We start from the raw sequence: 17,729 nt of genomic DNA, 5'->3' as shown, positions 1-17,729 counted from the left end.
GAAAAGGAACCATTAGAAACCACGCCTGGTCTTGGCTCCCTCCTCCCTATACAGTGGAAGTGTCTCCGGGCTTACCAGGGTCTGTACGATGGCGTGGTTCGTGGCGTTCATGTGTGCGTTGAGTGGGAAGGAGCATTCTCCATCACAGTAATTGGCAGCATAGCCCTTGGGTGCAATGATCCAGTCCTTAATTTAAAGCAAAAGGAAGCAACAAAAGAAGAGATTAATATACACTCCTCACATCGTCTGTGCTCTCAGTAACCCTATGAGAAGGTATTACATTGGACAGGTAAGGATACAGATATAGGAGGTCAAGTTCATATTCAAGTGGCACAGCTAGGGTATGAACCTGGTCAGTCTGACTCTGGAGCTCCTGCTCCTTCCACAGGCCCGTGAGACCTTTCTTTAGCTGCTACCCACCTGCTAGGCCTGGAAGCAAGGAGGTGGCTGGCTTTATGTACTCGGCCCCAAAGGAGCCTCTCCAGGAGCCCAGGTCACTCCCTTGTCATCATAATGCCACCTGTGTATGGAAACTATCTCCTGTCACTTACCACCTACAATTTGCTTCTTATAAACTACTGGTGGCTCTCAGGTGTGGGGCACAACATTTGTGCTCTTCTAGATAGTGTGAGTCCGCCAATTTATAGCCATTAATTAACTATTGGAGAATTTAACAATTAGATCAGTTTTTCCAATCCTTTCTCAGAACACAATAAAACTTGTTCAAATGCCCAAATAAATAGATGCCCTGTGGACTTGGAAATAATGAGGGAAGAGTATTGGGAAATGTGGCTATTGATTTTTACGTAAACAGAACTTGGGAATCTGGGGCTCCCTGGAGGAGGCCAATGGGGTCTTGGTATACAAGTTGGCTGGGCCTTCCCCACTTTACACCAGGAGCCTGGGCATTTGGAAGGGCCCCTGAAAACCTTCATGGGAGGAACGATCTCAGTCCTAAAGCTCAAGGTCTTTGATGATGGCTACTGCCATTAAGATGAGAAGAGACTGAGAAAGGACCTTTGTCCCCCTTGTTGTCCAGAGAACTCACCTGCCATCCCAGGTCTTGGAAGCTCACATAAAGCTCATGCTTCCTGCAGGCTGTTTTTAACTCACTGCTGTTGTAATCTGTTGGAGGAGATCAAAAGATGCACCCATTAACTCATTCATTCCTTCACTTAAAAATTTACATGGAGAGTTTGCCATGGGCCAGGCACTGTACTAGGCTTGGGAGAGCACTGAACAAGGCCCCTGCTAGACACAAATTTGGTCATCAACAGCTCCATCAGGTTCCCAATCATTTAGGTGTTTCACACGCTCGGTCTTGTTCACTCCGGGGTTAGTGCTGGGCGTGCTGCCAAACCGTACGTAATTTTGGACTTGAATGGACTCCTTTAAGCAACATGTTTGTTATGAGCCCCTGTTGTGTGCAGGGCCCATGGAAAAGGTGTGCCAAGATGCCCAAAACACCCCTGGGATCCTGACTTGGAAGACATCATATTCACATTAAAGATGACTATACCAGGCAGGATCCACTATATTTCAGAGAGGAACAGTCTTAAAGCTGACCAGGATGCCCAGGAGTCGGGGAGAAAGGGAAGCCCTGCAGCAGGGACCACTCTCTCCAGCACTGTCATCCAGCCTCACTGCCAGGGTTGAGCCCTTTGCCCTGCGGTAAAACAATGACTCCCAGGCCATTAGTGCCCTGTGAGAATCTGCTGAAGTGTATACACCTGCTCTGTGAGACTCAGGAGCCATTAGCCTGGCTTAACCTAATCACTGGCAAGAGGAATGCAAGGGTCCTGACTCACGGAGTCCAATTGGAGCAGCTCTTATGTGGCATGTCCTCTGTGAGGCACAACGGGAAATAGGAGGATAAGTCAGACCAGGCTTCCATCCTCCAGGAACTGAGAGAATCAAAGGGGTGGTGTGAGATGTGCACACAAATAACTCAAATACAAAACAGACCATGAATGCTATGGGCAAAGGCCAAAGAAAAATCCCACTGGGAGTTCAGAGAAGGGACAGATCAGGGTGGGAATGAGCAAAGAGAGTAGTTCTGATGGAATAAATTTAAGGATGTGTAAAGAGGAGTCAGGTCAGATAAAGTTGGAGAAATGATTGACCTAGAATGCCAACCAAAGTGATTTAGACTTTCTACCAGGGGCATTACATAAGACTATGAAGGTTTTCGAGCCAGGGAGTGACATGTTCAGAGCTGTGATTCTAAAGGATTGATCTGGCAGTGGTGTTTGTGTTTGAGAATTCTGGAGAGGAGAGAAGATGAGAGGTAAGGAGAAGACTTGGGAGAAAAGTTCTTAATCTGAAATGGACTTTGATGGATATAAGAGTCTGACATCATTTGCATGCTACCTCTGCTCTTTTTAACCACATGAGCCAATAAGTTACCTAATTGTTTAAAACCTATTTTTTTTCTCTCCAGTACAGAGTTGTGTATCCTAGTCATAAGTCATTCTAGTTCTTCTATGTGGGATGCTGCCACAGCATGGCTTGATGAGCAATGCGTAGGTCCACACCCAGGACCTGAACCAGTGATTGCCGGGCCATTGAAGCGGAGAGCGTGAACTTAACCATTTGGCCACAGGGCTGTCCCAAAACCTATTTGACTTGTATTTTCTGTTACTTGCCCTTCTGGACCTCATGGATCTGAAGCAGGACAGAACACATACATTTCATGATTTGGTAAGGAAAGAGACAATGGTACCAGCTCAGCCCAGTGACCTAGCTTGGGAGGAGAGACAGGTTACCTTGCTGAGGTGGTTTGCTAATTCTAAATTTTTTCATTCTCCCTACCTGCCTTCCTCACCTCACAGAACCACCCTAGCTGTAACTGCAAGTACCCAGAAGAAGCGAATGCAAAACCACACTGGAGGGAAGTTTTCACAATGCAGGGCACTTGAGGACTCTCTCAGTTAAAACAAAAGTAAATAAACAAAAAACCACCAACCATCACCAAAAAACAAGACAAAACCTCCTGCTGAAAATAACCCGTCAACAAAAAGGGAATCAACCACGCAAAAAAAGAAACTATCCAGAGAGGAGAGTTGGAATGCAAGAGAGAAAACACAGGACCCCAGGGACTACAGGCAAGAGCAGTCTCTGAGTGAGGTTACAAAAAAGAAGATCTAAAATAATAGAATAGATAAAATAAGGAATAGAAACCCCAGAGCAAGAGCATTATGGAAAAAGAACCAAATAAAACTTTATAAAAACCATAATCATTGAAAATAAAAATGAAATGGATCAGTTAAACACCAGATTAGACATAACTGAAAAGAGAATTTAAAAAAAGAAGAAAATTTTGAAGAAACGTCCCCAAATATAGCCCAGAGTCAAATGGCCAGAAAATATGACTCTCTCTCTATAAAGGGATATGGAAGATAGAATGACAGGTCCAACATATTTCTGATAGGAATTTCTGGAGAGTAAAGTGGGGAAAGTAATGTTCGAAGACATAAACCTCTGGGGATTATCTAGAACTGAAGAAAGGCAAACATCTTTATATTGAAAAAGCACAAGTCCTAAGCAGAGTGAATAAATTCCTATCTAGCCATATGTGGTGAAACTACAGTATATCAAACACAGAGAGAAATTCTTATAAGCAACCCAGAGACAAAAAGAAAATTACCTACAAAGGAACACAGAGTAGATTGATAGCAAACTTAACAACGAAAATGCACAACATAAAAAATTAAATAATATCATAAAAACAATGGCATCAACCTGGAATTTCATACCCAGCTGTAGTGGACATTTACTGTTTTGGCTACCCAGCTTCCAGGAACACTCCTCATCTGGAAGAATTCCTAGATAGACGGGAATCAAAGCCCCATTTCCCATGACACGTAGCTCCCCTCTATGTCCCCTGGCAGCTAGAGGACAGGCTCATGACTCTATTAAAGCCAGCTGGATACCCTTGAGAGAATGACTCAACGGGGGAACTAGGAATGGTGGCATGGCAGCAAGTACCGACGGTGATGGCATCCAAACCACACTGTCCCTGTGACCAGGTCTGAGCTGGGCCCTGATTCCCTGAGTTGCATTCTCCTTCTTGTTGACTGGGTGAGTTCCCTGATACCCTTAAACTATTTTTCACTTAAATTAAGAATCTGCTCTATTCCATGTAATCAAGAGCCCTGACTAGCTAAATTATCATTTGGTTGTTATGGGGCAGAGTGTGAGTGGGGTCGCTCTCTCATGTAGGGTTGGTGAGCCCATCTTTCTGTTGAGGTACCGTCTAAGCAGAGACTGAAGGAACTTTGGGAACGAGGCATGAGGTCATCTGGGGGAAGAATAATCCATACAGTGGGAATGACAAATGTGAAGGCCCTGAGGAGGCAGCCTGCTTCACATATTCCAGGAACAGTCTGGAGCAGGCTGCTATGTGTTCATTGGAAACCATATCCTCTCTACCTCCTGGGTGCACAGCTATTTGACATTCCTCACTGTGGTTAAGTGTGGCCATGTGCCTGAGTTCTGCCCACGAATGTGGGGAGAGAAGGGAGGTATGCCACCCCTGGGCCCGGGCCTCCTAAACACACCTGCAGCCCTCCACTCACTCACTTTCCTCTCCCACCAGCTGCATGCAAGGGTCTATCTTCTGAGGACTCCGAGGTCCTGATCCCCTTGCACTTATTCCATGTGCTGTTCTTCATCTGCATCCTTTATAATAAAACTGTAATCGTAAGTACTGGATAGCACTTCCCTGAGTTGTGAGTTGTTCTAGAGAATTATCAAACCTGGGGGGGGGGGGCTGGTTGTGAGAACCCCCGAATTTGCAGCCAAGTCAGACAGAAGTGCAGGTGGTGTGAGAACCCCACTTGGAGATGGCATCTGAAATAAAGGCGTTGTGTTGGGGACTGTGCCCTTGAACTTGTGGGGTCTGTGGTCGCTCCAGGTGGTTAGTGTGAGGACTGAATTGAATTGTAGGACACCGGGTTGGTGTCAGAACACAGACAGGCACAACTTCTGTGTGTCTGGATTCCCAGTGTCTCTTTCTGCTGGATGGAACCCAGATGATGCAGTGAAGGACGTCACCTCTACCTTCACCAACAGTGCTAGTTTCTGTGACCCTCCTGCAAATCTGACTCTCCCCGTGCTCAACCAAGAGAACATTCTCCATAAGGACAGCTCTTTGTTTTAAGGCTAGACACTGGCATTTTTGTTGTTAGGTAAAGACTGGGGCCAGAGAGAGGAGAGGGAGGAAGTCAATTCTCCTGTTTTCCTTACTACAGACACTTTCGGGTCATGCTTAAATTTCCTTATAACTTCATATTAAGTGCTGGCAAAGAATGTATAAATATTTGTGAAGGTCAATGTTGCTCAAAATACTTGTGTCTGCTGCTCAGGGGTTTGTACCCTGGGTTCAGCAGTGGAATCGCGTTGCTATGCATTGTTCTGTTTTGGTTTGTAGCGATTGACAGACTGCAGAAAAACACTGTCGTCCCCTGCCCCTGCTCCCCGCCATGATACTTGTTTAAATGAGTGGTCTGGACAGGGCCAGTGAAAATTTATGCAGTCAAAATTTGACAGGAACATATCTGCTTCAGTGGGATAAAGGGAGGCAACACAGCTTTGTCCAAATAGGTTCACCATCAAGGGCAGGGCAGAGAAAAGAAGTCATAGAGCTGGAGAGATGCAAAACAAACCAACCAGACAACAGACCCATGGCTGATGAAACCATCCCCAAGAGCTGCAGTCCTTGGTCTGACCCATGGGCCCCCTGTGCCCGAATCATGAGAACCATCAGGGAGCGTAAGCACCATCCCTGAGCCGCGAGTCAGAATCACTGGGAGTGGGTCCCCTGTGGCCCATATGAGTCTGCGGACACTAGAACTTGAGACACTGCCCTCCAGACAAGAGGCTCACACACAGGTGACAGCATTACCCCATTCACACACAAAATCTGTCCTCGGACACCAGGGCTCCCTGAGCATCCCTGGGATGCAGCTGCGGTCAAGACCTATCTTAGTTCCAAGAGAAACTTTTTCAAAGTTGAACACAGAAAGTGACATCTTGCCCTCCAATTACTCCATGAGATTCTTTGCCTTAAGAGTAGAGGGCAGGGCAAGTGCCCTACAGCTCCGCTGGGGTTCTGGCCGAGGCAGACCAGGCCCAAGGTGGTCGCCCAGAGTACTCAGGACAAGCAGGGGCTGGACATAGGTGGGTTTGGGCAAAAAACTGTTAGGTGATCAGGTGACAGAATCTAACAATCATAAAAGCCCCCAGGACGAATTTCTTCCATAACCAGAAGAAGGCAGCTCCCTAGTCTACTCAAACAGAGAGCAACAGTCCCCTCACCACGGAATTTCAAGCTTCACATTTATCAGAATATTGGCTGCCTTTAGCAGCATCGCTTCCCATTCCCCACTTTGTAAACTGCTTCAGGAGAGGAACCTTCAATCCTTTCTCTCTTCTCCAAATGAGCATGGCAAACATTTAAACATAGCTTTGAAGCGGGGACTCAAATTGGTCTCGTCTCACAGTGCGGGGCAGGGTGGTCCAGCCAATCATCTACCTTGGAATGAAGCATCAGCTCCACCAATGCTTCTGGCATCACTCTCCCCAGCCTCAGGTGTGTTATTATTTGTCGTTCATCTGGGTTCCCAAGGGGCCAGGAACACCTGGGAGGTATTGGGAGGCCAACGCAAGATGAGCCTTTGGAGGTACATTTGGAGTCTAGCTGATGGGCAGGAGGGTGTGATGATCGAGCATCTTGTCCTGGCACTTCAGTGGCAACCTAATTCCCACATCTCAGAGGTTGCTCGGAGGCTGGGGATGGGGGTATCATTCACACCTGGGTGGGCCACCAGGGGCCCATGCTGCAGCTCCCACCACACACAGCTCTTCACTGACCACTTTTCTTCATCCTCATTCCTATCTTCCTGCCCCTCCCAGGCTCCCTCGTCCCACTCCAGTGCCTGTTTCATTTGTACGTTCCATGCAGGCTACGGCTAACCCCTAGAGTTTTCTTAGTCCTGGCTGGGAGATCTTTCTTCACTGGCCATGACCCCGACAGTCAGTTTCATTGGTGACAGCTGCTCCTCCCCAACTTTATGTCCCATTCTCCCTTCTGATGACGGAGGGGCATCCCACCTGTAGAAGAAAACTAATGGGGGGCCTGGCTGGGCCCATGGGACAGTAGGAGCTGCTCCATGAGCCCTAGGCACCCCGAGGCAAGCAGAACACTGCAGAGAAGCATCGCTCTCACACAGTGCAGTGAGGACAGGGTGCTCCTGACCCCGTCAGGAGCAGCCAGCTGGCCAGGCACCTCCTCATGGCATCCTTATCCCCAGGCAGTGACTATGTACACGGCACACTTGCTCTGCCCCCAACACGGAGGTCACATCCCACAGCCCTAAGGAGGACACCTGGGTTAATCCCGTCCAGCATCCCTTGTATCTGGTCCTCCTGAAAAGCCACATACAGATGCAAAGCAGCCATCTGATAGGAGAGCTTGGGCCCCACTGCTAGTGTAGTTCAGAAGCTGAATCCTATGTGGAGTGAAATGCAGGCCTCCCTTGCACCAAAGGCCGGGCAATTCTGAGGCAAATGAGCCTGGATGAGGAGGGAAAGGCACAGCAGTGATCCTGACTTTCAGGGCAGGCAACACCCAAGAAGGCTGCATGGATGGCTCGAGGGCCACCATCCCCCTGGAGTTGGGGCCACACAGCCTGCCTGGGGACCCCAGGAAGGCAGCCGCACCGGAGTCGCAGCAGCCCAAGCTCAGCCCAGGTCCCAGGGATCCAGGCAGCCCACCCGCTGTCCTTTCCAACCCAAAGAGAGGAGGAGGAGAGAGAAACAAAGGGGAAGACATGGAGAGGGGAAAATGCAGAAACGAGAGAAAGTCAGGGCAACTGGAAAGTTCAGGTGAGAGAGAAGAGGAGCAGCTCCTTGGGCTGCGGTGGGCTCAGCAGGCCAGGAAAATATCGGTGCGGCAGAAGCTGGGCACACAGGGGCTCCACGCTGTATTTCTCAGCTTTTCTGAGCTCAGGCTGCAGTCTTCCCAGAGAAAACTTGTTTTTTAAAGGGAAGAATTCACGACTCTTATTTCCCTTCTCTCCTAGAATGACGAGGGCAGGGACAAAGAGCAGCTGTTAAAATGGCACCTCTGTCTTCACTCGCCTGGCCCCTCTTTCCATATCTCAGGGCCTTATCAGCCCGTCTTATCCGAGACAGGGAGTCTCTGGCTCCCACTGACCCCACAGAATCAACAGGGCCATTGAGAACACGCTGGAGGCAGCCCAGCTCCTTGTGCCACTGACACTATGGGACGCAAGGGGACCCATTGTGATTCCTGGGGTTGTGATTTCTGGTGTCAATAATCTCATAAAGTGTTGTGGGTGGGGGGCAGCTTGATTTTCAGAGTCTAGATTTTGTTTACAACCTGGATGGTGAGTACGAGAGGCAACGGGGCAGTTGTCCTTTGTCTCTCCAGGATTTCAAATCTCATGAGGCTCCATTTAATCTGGGGGGGACTTCGGTCCTTCTCAGCCTAGAAGAATATGGAGCTAAGTATCTTGAAAACAGACAAAGGCTCCCCTCAAAGACTGTGCTCTAAGGTACGACTGGCTGTGCTCCAAGTGCCTCTGCTCTGTTACTCCCCGGCTGAGTCCCCACCGGCCCTCTCAGGGGCTGGTAGTAGTTGGTGAATTATCAGGCATTTTGCAGCACATGTTTATGCCTCTCTGTCATTGCCTTTTAGCACTGCTGGCCCTTAGCACATTCACAAGGGGTGAACCCAAGGATGGGGAAGAAGGTCACCTTCCCGTCTGTTTCACTCCTTGATAACTTTTATCCTAATGGGGCCTAATGGCAAATGAGAGTCAAGTATTATAAATATGGAGTTTGAAGCAATTCTAACTTTCGAATCACTAATGCCATGCCTGTCCTCCACAGCTGTGGAGAATTAAGATTTGATTTCATTTAGAAGCCCTGAACAAACCTCAGCTTCTTGACTGAGACATCTGGAAGCCAAGCTTCAAGCCCTAAAATTTTAATTTAAGATTAAAATGACAAATTAAAATTCCCAACTTCTTTGAAGAACTGGAAACAACTAAATCACAGCCCTGACCCGTGTGCGCTCTTCCCCAGTTTTGAATGTCCGCGGTGGGTCAGCCCACTCAGTTTGCACACCAAACCAAAGAAGCACATGCTGAACTATGGGGACACCTACCAGGAACTAAAAGGCCAAATTAAAAGTGATCTGTAAAAATGAGACCCCCTAGTCTGTGGACTGAAGTTCCCTAATTCTATAGCGAAAGATTTCATAGTCATAATAAAGTACCCAAACCATTGTTTTCCAAGCAATGAATTCTGGTTATCTTTCTTAAGCTGGAAGCATATTGAACGGTCCCAACTGGGAAGTTCAAGGGATAATAAGATACAAACTATCAAGAAGAAGGTCAATAGTACATCTAAAGGCACATTTTTTCCCAGGATCCTTAAAGAGACGTGTTTGGGTGGGTCGGAAAAAGATGGAAGGAGAAGTAACTCTAAGAAACGCTAGCAGGAAGCACTGGAAGCAATGAAGGACTCACTGCAAAGGTCAGACAGGGTCTTGAGGAGTTGCTGGTCCATAGACAGTTGGCAGAGCTGGGTGATGGCAACACAAACATCAAAGACGAAAGAGGCCTAAGGGTCACCTAATCCAATTTTACATGAATTGCTAAAAGTGGCAGGAAATGTTTCCAAACTATCATCTGCCAAAACAAAGAGCAATTCTAAGTCACAGAGTTGGCAGCCAGATGGTTGACATGGCCAAAAACTCAGACTCACCAGCTGATTTGAAATTGCATTAACTACCCCCTCTCCAAAGACGTCTTGGAAAGATCCTGAAAATTAGCTAGATCTGCATCTAGAATCACAACATGGAACCATCCTCAAAGGCCATTTGTTCACAGCCCTCATAACGGATTGGTCAGGTGGTGTCACAGTCCCACAGAAGACAAAATAATGAACCCCAAGGGAATGATGCTACAAAAGACGGTGAATGGCAGTAAGCAGAAGGAGACTACCAAATGGGAGCTGAGAACTCGAGGGCAGGGCGTCACAGAGCAGTGGGCTGACAGAAATGGAGGCTGGAAAAGAATCGCCAGATTCACTAGAATCCCCAGTGAGCCGCACAGCACGGCTTGAAGCAGCACTAGTAAAACATGTGTAAAAACGATAAACGATACTGTCTAGATGCTATCCAAGCCCACGGGAGAAGTGCAACGCGGCCAGCCTCCATCACTCACTCGGAGCAGACAGCTGCAGAGAAGCAAGGGCAAGTGAAAACCATCCAGGCAGCCTTCGATCCAAACCCACTGTTCGGTGCATGTGTTTGGAAAGTCCAGCCTGAAGGCCAAGTACAGATGTTAGAGCAAATTGTGGTGGGCGGTGGGGAGGAGGTGCGCGGGGCTCCTGGCCTCCTCCTTGTTGTGGCCTGGTCCGGCTGTCTCGGGCCTCTGCAGCTCAGCTCCAAAAATAGCCACATCTTTCCCTGCCGTGTTTCACCCTGATGACAGGCAATTTGATGAACGATGTTCACTTCTTCACCCAGATGCAGGACACTTTCTGGTGGGCTTCTTCTGGGGGCAGTTATTTCAGGGGAGAGATATTAATTCCCTGGGAGCACCGTGTGGAAGAAGGGCGGCAGCAGAGGCAAAGGAATCTCTTCCCCGAAAGATTTACAAGGGGAGAGCGCTGCCTGCAGTCACGACAGGGACCCCAGCTTTTCATCTCAGCAGCATCCACCCGGCTCACGGAGGCCCAGCAACATCTGGCCCCACAGTGGCTGAAAAGAAAGAACCAACTGGACAGCCCATTTCTCTGGGTAGCAGGTCATCTTTCCGGAAATCTCTTCTGCGAGAGCAATCTCTCCTCTGAAGGTCCACTCCCATGAAGGACACGGATAAATAAAGAAGAAAGAGCCAAATACATAAAACCAGCACTTCAGTCGGCCTAGCATGAGCAAATTCCTGGATCAGCTTGAGAGGGTCTTTGAAGACAGTGAGAGGGAAGGGCGAATCTTTTTGGTAATCCTTTCCTGGGGGTCTGGGCCTTTCAACAGGTGAGGTCAGAGGTACCTGTTACAGGCTCTTTAGTCTTAGAACTGCCAGAAGGAGCAAGGCAAATTTGAAAGTACTGGGTTGGGAGGTGGGACGTGGGAAGACCAAGAAAAAGCAGTTATATTTGCATCGTATTACAAATTAGATCAACTTTAAAATTCATATTTAATTTAAACTCATCAAATTGAAAAAAAAGTTGAAAGGAAGGGACTTGGGAAAGAATAATGGGGTGACAACATCAGAGACAACATGTTTTCTCAATTTGAAAACACTGCTGTGTGTTTTGGGAGGTGGGGGAGGGGACGTTGAATAAATCAAGTGAAATTTTAATTTTAAAAAGCAATCAACATTTCAAGAGCTGCCTTCCTGTCTGAGGTTGCAGTACCAAGCTGACCACAGTTCATTAATGAGTTGAGGCCCTCCACCGGCCGACTCCATCACCACGCCCGGAAGGCAAACACGGGGATTATTAACTCTATTCGGCAGACTTCCTCTGAAGCGAATAAAGCAAAGCAATCATTTCTTCTTCTTCTTCTTTTTTTTTTAAACCCCAACCCTGACTGTTCCTCGTGGTAAACACAGGAACACCCATGCTGTGCAATGCTTCCAAGAAACACCAGGATGACAAGAAGCAAAATGTCACATCACACTGGGTGGTGGACCCTCAAGTTCCACATCCAAGTGATGGGGAAAAGAAATGGCTTATTAAGTCAGAACCTAAAAAGAAGACGTCTTTTCCCAAAGAAAAATTGGGTACTTTGGGGAGTTGCATCACGTCTTTTTTTTAAACAATCGCCTGGAAGAATTAATGCATCTTCCAGAAGCGTCTTACATCCTTTCCAAGGATCCTAACACACACCCTGAGAACCTGCTCCCTACAGTTGGATGCAACTAATCTTTGAGCGCTATTATGAGCCAGATCAAATGCTGCCCATTTAATCCCAGCAAATTTACCAAGTATTCCTCATCCCCACTTCACAGATGAGTAAAGTGAAGCTGAAATGGATGAGGTTTGTCCAAAGTCACAGAGTAGTAACAAGGGAAGCAAGACCTCTGATGGCAGATCTCACAGCAAACCTTCAGCTGCATGCTGATTCCCGGGCTATTTAAACAGCCAAAGGAAACCTAGAACTTTCCAGGACTGGCTTAGAGTAAGATGCGTCTTGGGTTGAATTCAATACTTACTAGACGTGTGAGCTGGACGTCAGGAGGGAGCAGCTGTTGCCCCCTCCTTCGTGTTTTGATGAATGAACTTCCACGCCACTTCCTGAAAAGCCACAGCATGGGAGGGAACGTAGCTGAAGGACCACGGAATTGACACTCAGCAGTGGGAGCGTTTCCTCTTTCCTGCCCTTTGAGCCTGCCTGTTTAGGGCAAAATGGGGCGGACCCCATTCCCTAGTTCCAGGATGAGCACATGGCCCCAGCCTGGCTTTCTACTGGAGCTACCGTGAAAGAGATGCTCTCTTTCTGAAGTTGAGGTTGCCAAGGGTGATAAAATCCTGTAACTACTGGTTGCCTTCCTTGCCACCATGTAGAGATAGTCTTTCTGAGAATGCCACCAACAAAGGGAAACAGAAAAAGAGAGAGAGATTCCTAATCTCATCTGAGGCCCTGGCTCTAGCCATGCCCAAAGCTAGAACTCCTGAACCTCCCAGTTAAATGAACCAGTGAAATTTGTCACAGAGGGTTGTTTGAGCTGGCTTTCCATGACTTCCAGCCAAGAACACCAACAAATATAAGTCCATCTCATACAAATGTACAAAGCTTATTTGTACATCAGAACCTCCAGGTGTATCGCAACTAGAAGAAAATCCAGGGGCTCTCAGGATCTTCATGTGAATGAAAAAAAGGGGTGGAGAAATCTTACCAAACAGGATGCTTTTCTGGAAAAACAGATACTCAGGACGTCTGCAGCCTGCAGACTCAATCTTTGGGTAACAAGCCCTCCCTCCTGATCACCCTAGGAACCCATCTAAATAACCAGTGATGGTGATGAGGCACCTGCAGGCCATTGTACTTGCTGTGCAGAAGCTGTGTGACATCTGAAACATTCAGCACGTCCTTTCTTCTCACTGAGGCCTGAAAACCAACAAGGCTTCCCGGAAAAACATGCTTCACCAGCACCTACCTGACGCACTGGAGACCCGCGACACGTCCTGGGACTGGGTGGAGCGATTGCGACTCTGCTGTCTGCGCCGGCCAGTGGCTGACCTCGTGGTGCGCACGTGGACCTCACTCACTTTGAAGAAGGCCACCATGAAAGGCTGCTTGTCATAAGGGCCATCTCTGCCCACCAGGCCTGCGGCTCGGGGGTTGATGCTGAGTCCTTGAATGCAAACCAAAGCAAGCCTCTCTTTATTCCACGGAAATGGATTCATGCAGCTACATCACTGGGTCTACCCTGCCTCCCAAGGGCTGATCATCAAGAACGAGCACAAGGGAAAAGTATCGTACATTCTCAGACCTCCGATGGCTCCCTCTGCACAGGCCAAACCAAAACACCCCTTCCAAAGTTCCGTGAATCAAAGCAAGGAGTGTGCGAACCCCAAGGCTCTCCCATTTCTGCTAGTCTTTCCCCTTCATATTCATTCTTTCTTTCTGATCACATACCTCCCAATCAGCGAGGCACCTTCACAGGCAGTGTGTGCCCAGACTGAGGGCCTGTGAGGGGACCCTGAACTGCTGAGCTTTGATGCTGCAGGAGGAGGGGGTTCTGGAGAGTTCCTCGCAAACCTACTCAACAGAATTTTGACTATGCTCCCATCTTTCTCTTTATCGCAACATCCTCCGCCTGCCTCTGCCTATGACAGCTGTCTTCCCATTGTTACTTTTGGAACCTTGACCACCTAACCGTCTCCAAGGCCTTTCCAGGAGACCTCAGGGAAAGGTTTTGCTTTTCAACAGCAGTTATGAGGGAACAGTTAATGCAGTCATTCTAGAACCGAGGACTCAACTGTGAGCCATGGTTCTACCACAACGGTTGCAAAGGAAGTAAATGAGGACGACCGTTGGCCCGATTTTGGCAAACTTACCATCCCGAGTCACCACGCTTAGCTGAAGCCCCATGTTGTGCTGTGGGGTCACGACCCACAGATTGCTAGTGGCCGTGATGTCAAATTCCAGCCAGCCTTCTTCAGAGGCCCACACCATGCGGGTGTCCAACAAAAATAGGTCCGAGTCTCTGAAAGAAAGGAAAGATGGCATGGTGAATAGCACACCGCCCCCTCAGCTCATTCTCCCTCCATCCTGCCCCAGGGTTAGAATAAAAAATGCCAAAGGCGGATCAGGTCCCCCTGTGCAGCACCTCCACAGGTGCCCTGCCGTAGCTCCAACTGGCATGATGTCACACAGGAGATACGCACGACACAACCTGGAGAGAAATGAATATGCGTTGGGGCCCTTCCCAGAAACCAGCTTTCTCCCCAACACAGCAGGATCCCTCAGCTTCCCTGAAAGCCTTGCTATGGATGCTCGTGCCAAATCTTTCTTGCAATTAGGGTAAATTAGAAATAAATAAATAAATAAAGTCATACAGTTGCTTACTTTATGGCTAATGAACTCTAAAAAGAGAGAAAGTTGGGGGGGGGGCAGTGAGGAAAAGGATCTAGAAAATATTAAAATCAGGATCAAGATGAGCATTTACAAAGTTGTGTTTTTTTTTTAAATTAGGATCTGACAGTCTTCACATGTTAGTTCCTGTGAAATAAGGAGAAGCAAGAAGCTACTTCATCTTTCCGAGTAATCATCAGTTCTTTTCTTTTAATTAAGACCTTTGAATGGTCTATGGTGAGTGTGGAGGCCTTTCTCGTGTGGCCTGTGTAACCGTGGGTGTATGCTGAGTGATTTTAAAGTCGACCCAGCACAGCTGTGAGCCACGGCTGGGGTTCTCGGAGGCAAATTCAGAGAGTCCATTCCTTCCATTGTGCTCCACAGGGAATATTTTCATACTTTTTACAGTTTTCAACTAATGTAACCCTAGGGGTTGTGGGAAGATGGAGTGAGGGTTTCTTCCTGCTCACCCACGTGTCGTGACAGAAAAGTGCTAGAGATGGTCACCTGCGTGTGTTGCAAGGATGTTCTGAATCTGAGTTGACGTCCCAGGGTAACTGGCATGAAGTGGCCTGGAATTTCCATGATGGAAAGGGGGCTATTTTGGCCCTGGAAAGATTCAAATCTCCTGGCGCTGGAAATATTTTGCTGCAATATCTTACAGGATAGAAAAATTACTAGACTTAAATACTAAATTTAAGACTGAGCATCACTTTACTAACACTGTACATTTAAACTGGTTATAAAGAGCTTTTATATGCTTTCCTTTCTCGGTCCTTACAACAGGCCTGAAAGCTCACTAGACCATCAGTATCCCCATTTTACAGCCAGCGAAAGGAACACTGGGACACGATGTTACAGACACGTGGCCAAGATCAAAAGCTAGTAAGTGAAAGAACTAGCTAGTGAAAAGAAAGTAAGTGAAGTCAGGGTTTTCCATAATGACAAACTGCCTTTTGAGATTATTACAAAAGACAATCTGAGACAAATGAACAAAATTTATCTCATTTGCAAGGCCAGTGAAACATCTGAGTTAAAAATTTTAGATTTCTCCGAGAGAACCAACTGTTCCTGTTTACACGGCTTAGAGTTAGAAGGAAATTCTATTGTCATCTTTTCCAAGCTTGAAACAGTAGGTGCAGCTCACAGGAGTTTACTCAGCTGCCGAACAGAATCCGTGGGGCTGCACTCAGGTCTGCCATCTTTAATGCGTCTCCGACGTGCATGTGTCACACCCCCTGTTGACAAATTACCCCCCACGACTGAGGTAACTGAGAGTGGGCAGACAGGAGGTGTTCATGGAAAACAGCAAGAGGGGATTTGCAAGGCCAAAGCTTTGAAGTTCAGATGCAAAAAGACATAAACTCTGTTCTGAAAGGTCGGAAAAGACCCTTATCCAGAAATAACACAGACACTATGAACAGCACTGTGGGAAAAGCAGCCCTGGTCCCAAAGATAGCGCAAGACATAGTCATATCAGAGCAGCATCTGCTTGAAAGAAGTGCCTTGAGAATCCCAGGACGTGAGGCTGCCCTTGAGGAGAGGATCGGTGTATGGACCTACTGCCAATAGTCACTTGTCGCTATTTACAGAGCTTCCATGATGCCAGTGGCACATAATTTTAGGGACTTGTAATAAGGACACCAAAAATATAGTCCAGAATATGAGTGCAGCATAGCTGATAGAATGAGCTTTCATTTTTAAAAAGTAGGGATTATGTTAAAGGAAATGGGAGTCTATTACAAGAGAAACTGGGGGATATGACAGAAGACCATCTTCCAAAAATAGGAGAGAGAAAAGGAGAAAAGAGGGGAAGGAGCTGACTGCAAGAAGGAAAACATGAATCAAAAGCTGAACGTGGGGCTCAGGGGGAAGAGCGTTGATAAGAAGGAGTAACAACCACGACATGGAAGAACTGAGATCTACAGGGTGAGTGGGGATTAGTGGACCCGGGGAGCCAAGCTTCTAGCCTGACGCCGCTCCTGAGTCACAGTGGGGGACCCAGGAATTCGTGGTGTTTGTCCGCCACACTTGCTGACTGCACGATGAGGATGCCGCTGGTCCTTGCTGCCTAGAGACCTGGGGGTCTACCAGATGAGCTGGGAAGGATGGAAACTGTGGCTCACTGACAGTGAGACAGTCTCAGATTTAGATGTTTAGGTCTAGGATGCTCGGGTCGCTTGGAAGGGAGGCGAGGTAGAGCACGGACTTAAAATAAGTGGAGTAAATGGACAAAGTAACAATGCATATTTACTGCGCGCTTTCAATATGTAGGCATGTGCCCAGAGCCCCTCCTCTATTCCCCAGGAAGCCCAAAGAAACAGGTCTGATTATTGCATCTCTTCTACAGCTGAGGACATGGAGCCTAGAGAGGGTAAGGCATTAAGTGGGATGACCAGAACTTAAATCAGAGCCCAGGCTCTTAGCCACCTCATATCTAAAAAGCAGAGTCAAAACAAGTACAGGGCACAGGTTGAAAATACTGAGCAAGGGCTGTGAATAAGGGAAGGGATCAAAATCTACTGCACATAAACGCCAACGTCAGCTGGATACAGAAAACACACTAAGATACTCAGGGCTGGCACAGGATCAGAAACTACAAAGGGGTTCTCATATCAGGGTCAGGGTAGGAAGGGGTGAAAGGTGTGCACAGGAAGGGACACGGGATGTCTGATGCCTGCTGGTGGAACTCCAGTGGCCTTCCCAGTCTCACCCTACGCCTCCTGATAAGCAGAATGCTCTCTGTCTACACTGAGAACACCACTGACACACTGACACAGCCAGGTTGAGGAACTTTTAAAAAAAGAATTACAGCTTTAAGGAACAACTTTGCTGGCTCACCCTCAACACTTTCAATAACTCAGGTATTTGAAAGACACTATTCATGGCAAGTCATTCAAACGTGCTGGTCTGAGCCACATCTATTTGCTTTTCTTCAATGACACAGCCTTCTTAGTCTGTGTCAAGAAAGAGACAGAATTTTGAATGAATTCATTGCCTATTTGGTTCTCAACCAACTCACAGATCCCCACGTTTCATGATGAATATGCATTCCACCTTCCAGGATGCAGTAATGTTGTCCCACCCCAGGGCATGCATTTCCTCATAT

At 47.6% G+C, this 17,729-nt stretch overlaps 1 protein-coding gene across 1 annotated transcript in view; it reads right to left on the bottom strand.

The window, feature by feature from the left end:
- BMP6 (bone morphogenetic protein 6) overlaps positions 1–17,729 on the bottom strand; it is a 152,247-nt gene that overhangs the window by 1,560 nt on the left and 132,958 nt on the right. Inside the window, exons 3-6 of the mRNA XM_023624431.2 lie at positions 14,104–14,252; positions 13,200–13,397; positions 1,049–1,125; positions 76–186 (exon numbers count right to left, since the gene is read on the bottom strand). Of these exons, the coding sequence (XP_023480199.1) occupies positions 76–186; positions 1,049–1,125; positions 13,200–13,397; positions 14,104–14,252 (535 nt within the window). The remainder of the gene's footprint in view (positions 1–75; positions 187–1,048; positions 1,126–13,199; positions 13,398–14,103; positions 14,253–17,729) is intronic.

The sequence above is a fragment of the Equus caballus genome, chromosome 20 (genome assembly GCF_041296265.1).
Source record: "Equus caballus isolate H_3958 breed thoroughbred chromosome 20, TB-T2T, whole genome shotgun sequence".
NCBI lineage: Eukaryota > Metazoa > Chordata > Mammalia > Perissodactyla > Equidae > Equus > Equus caballus.
The sequence above is the reverse complement of the archived record's forward strand: the minus strand, read 5'-3'. Positions and strand labels throughout refer to the sequence as shown.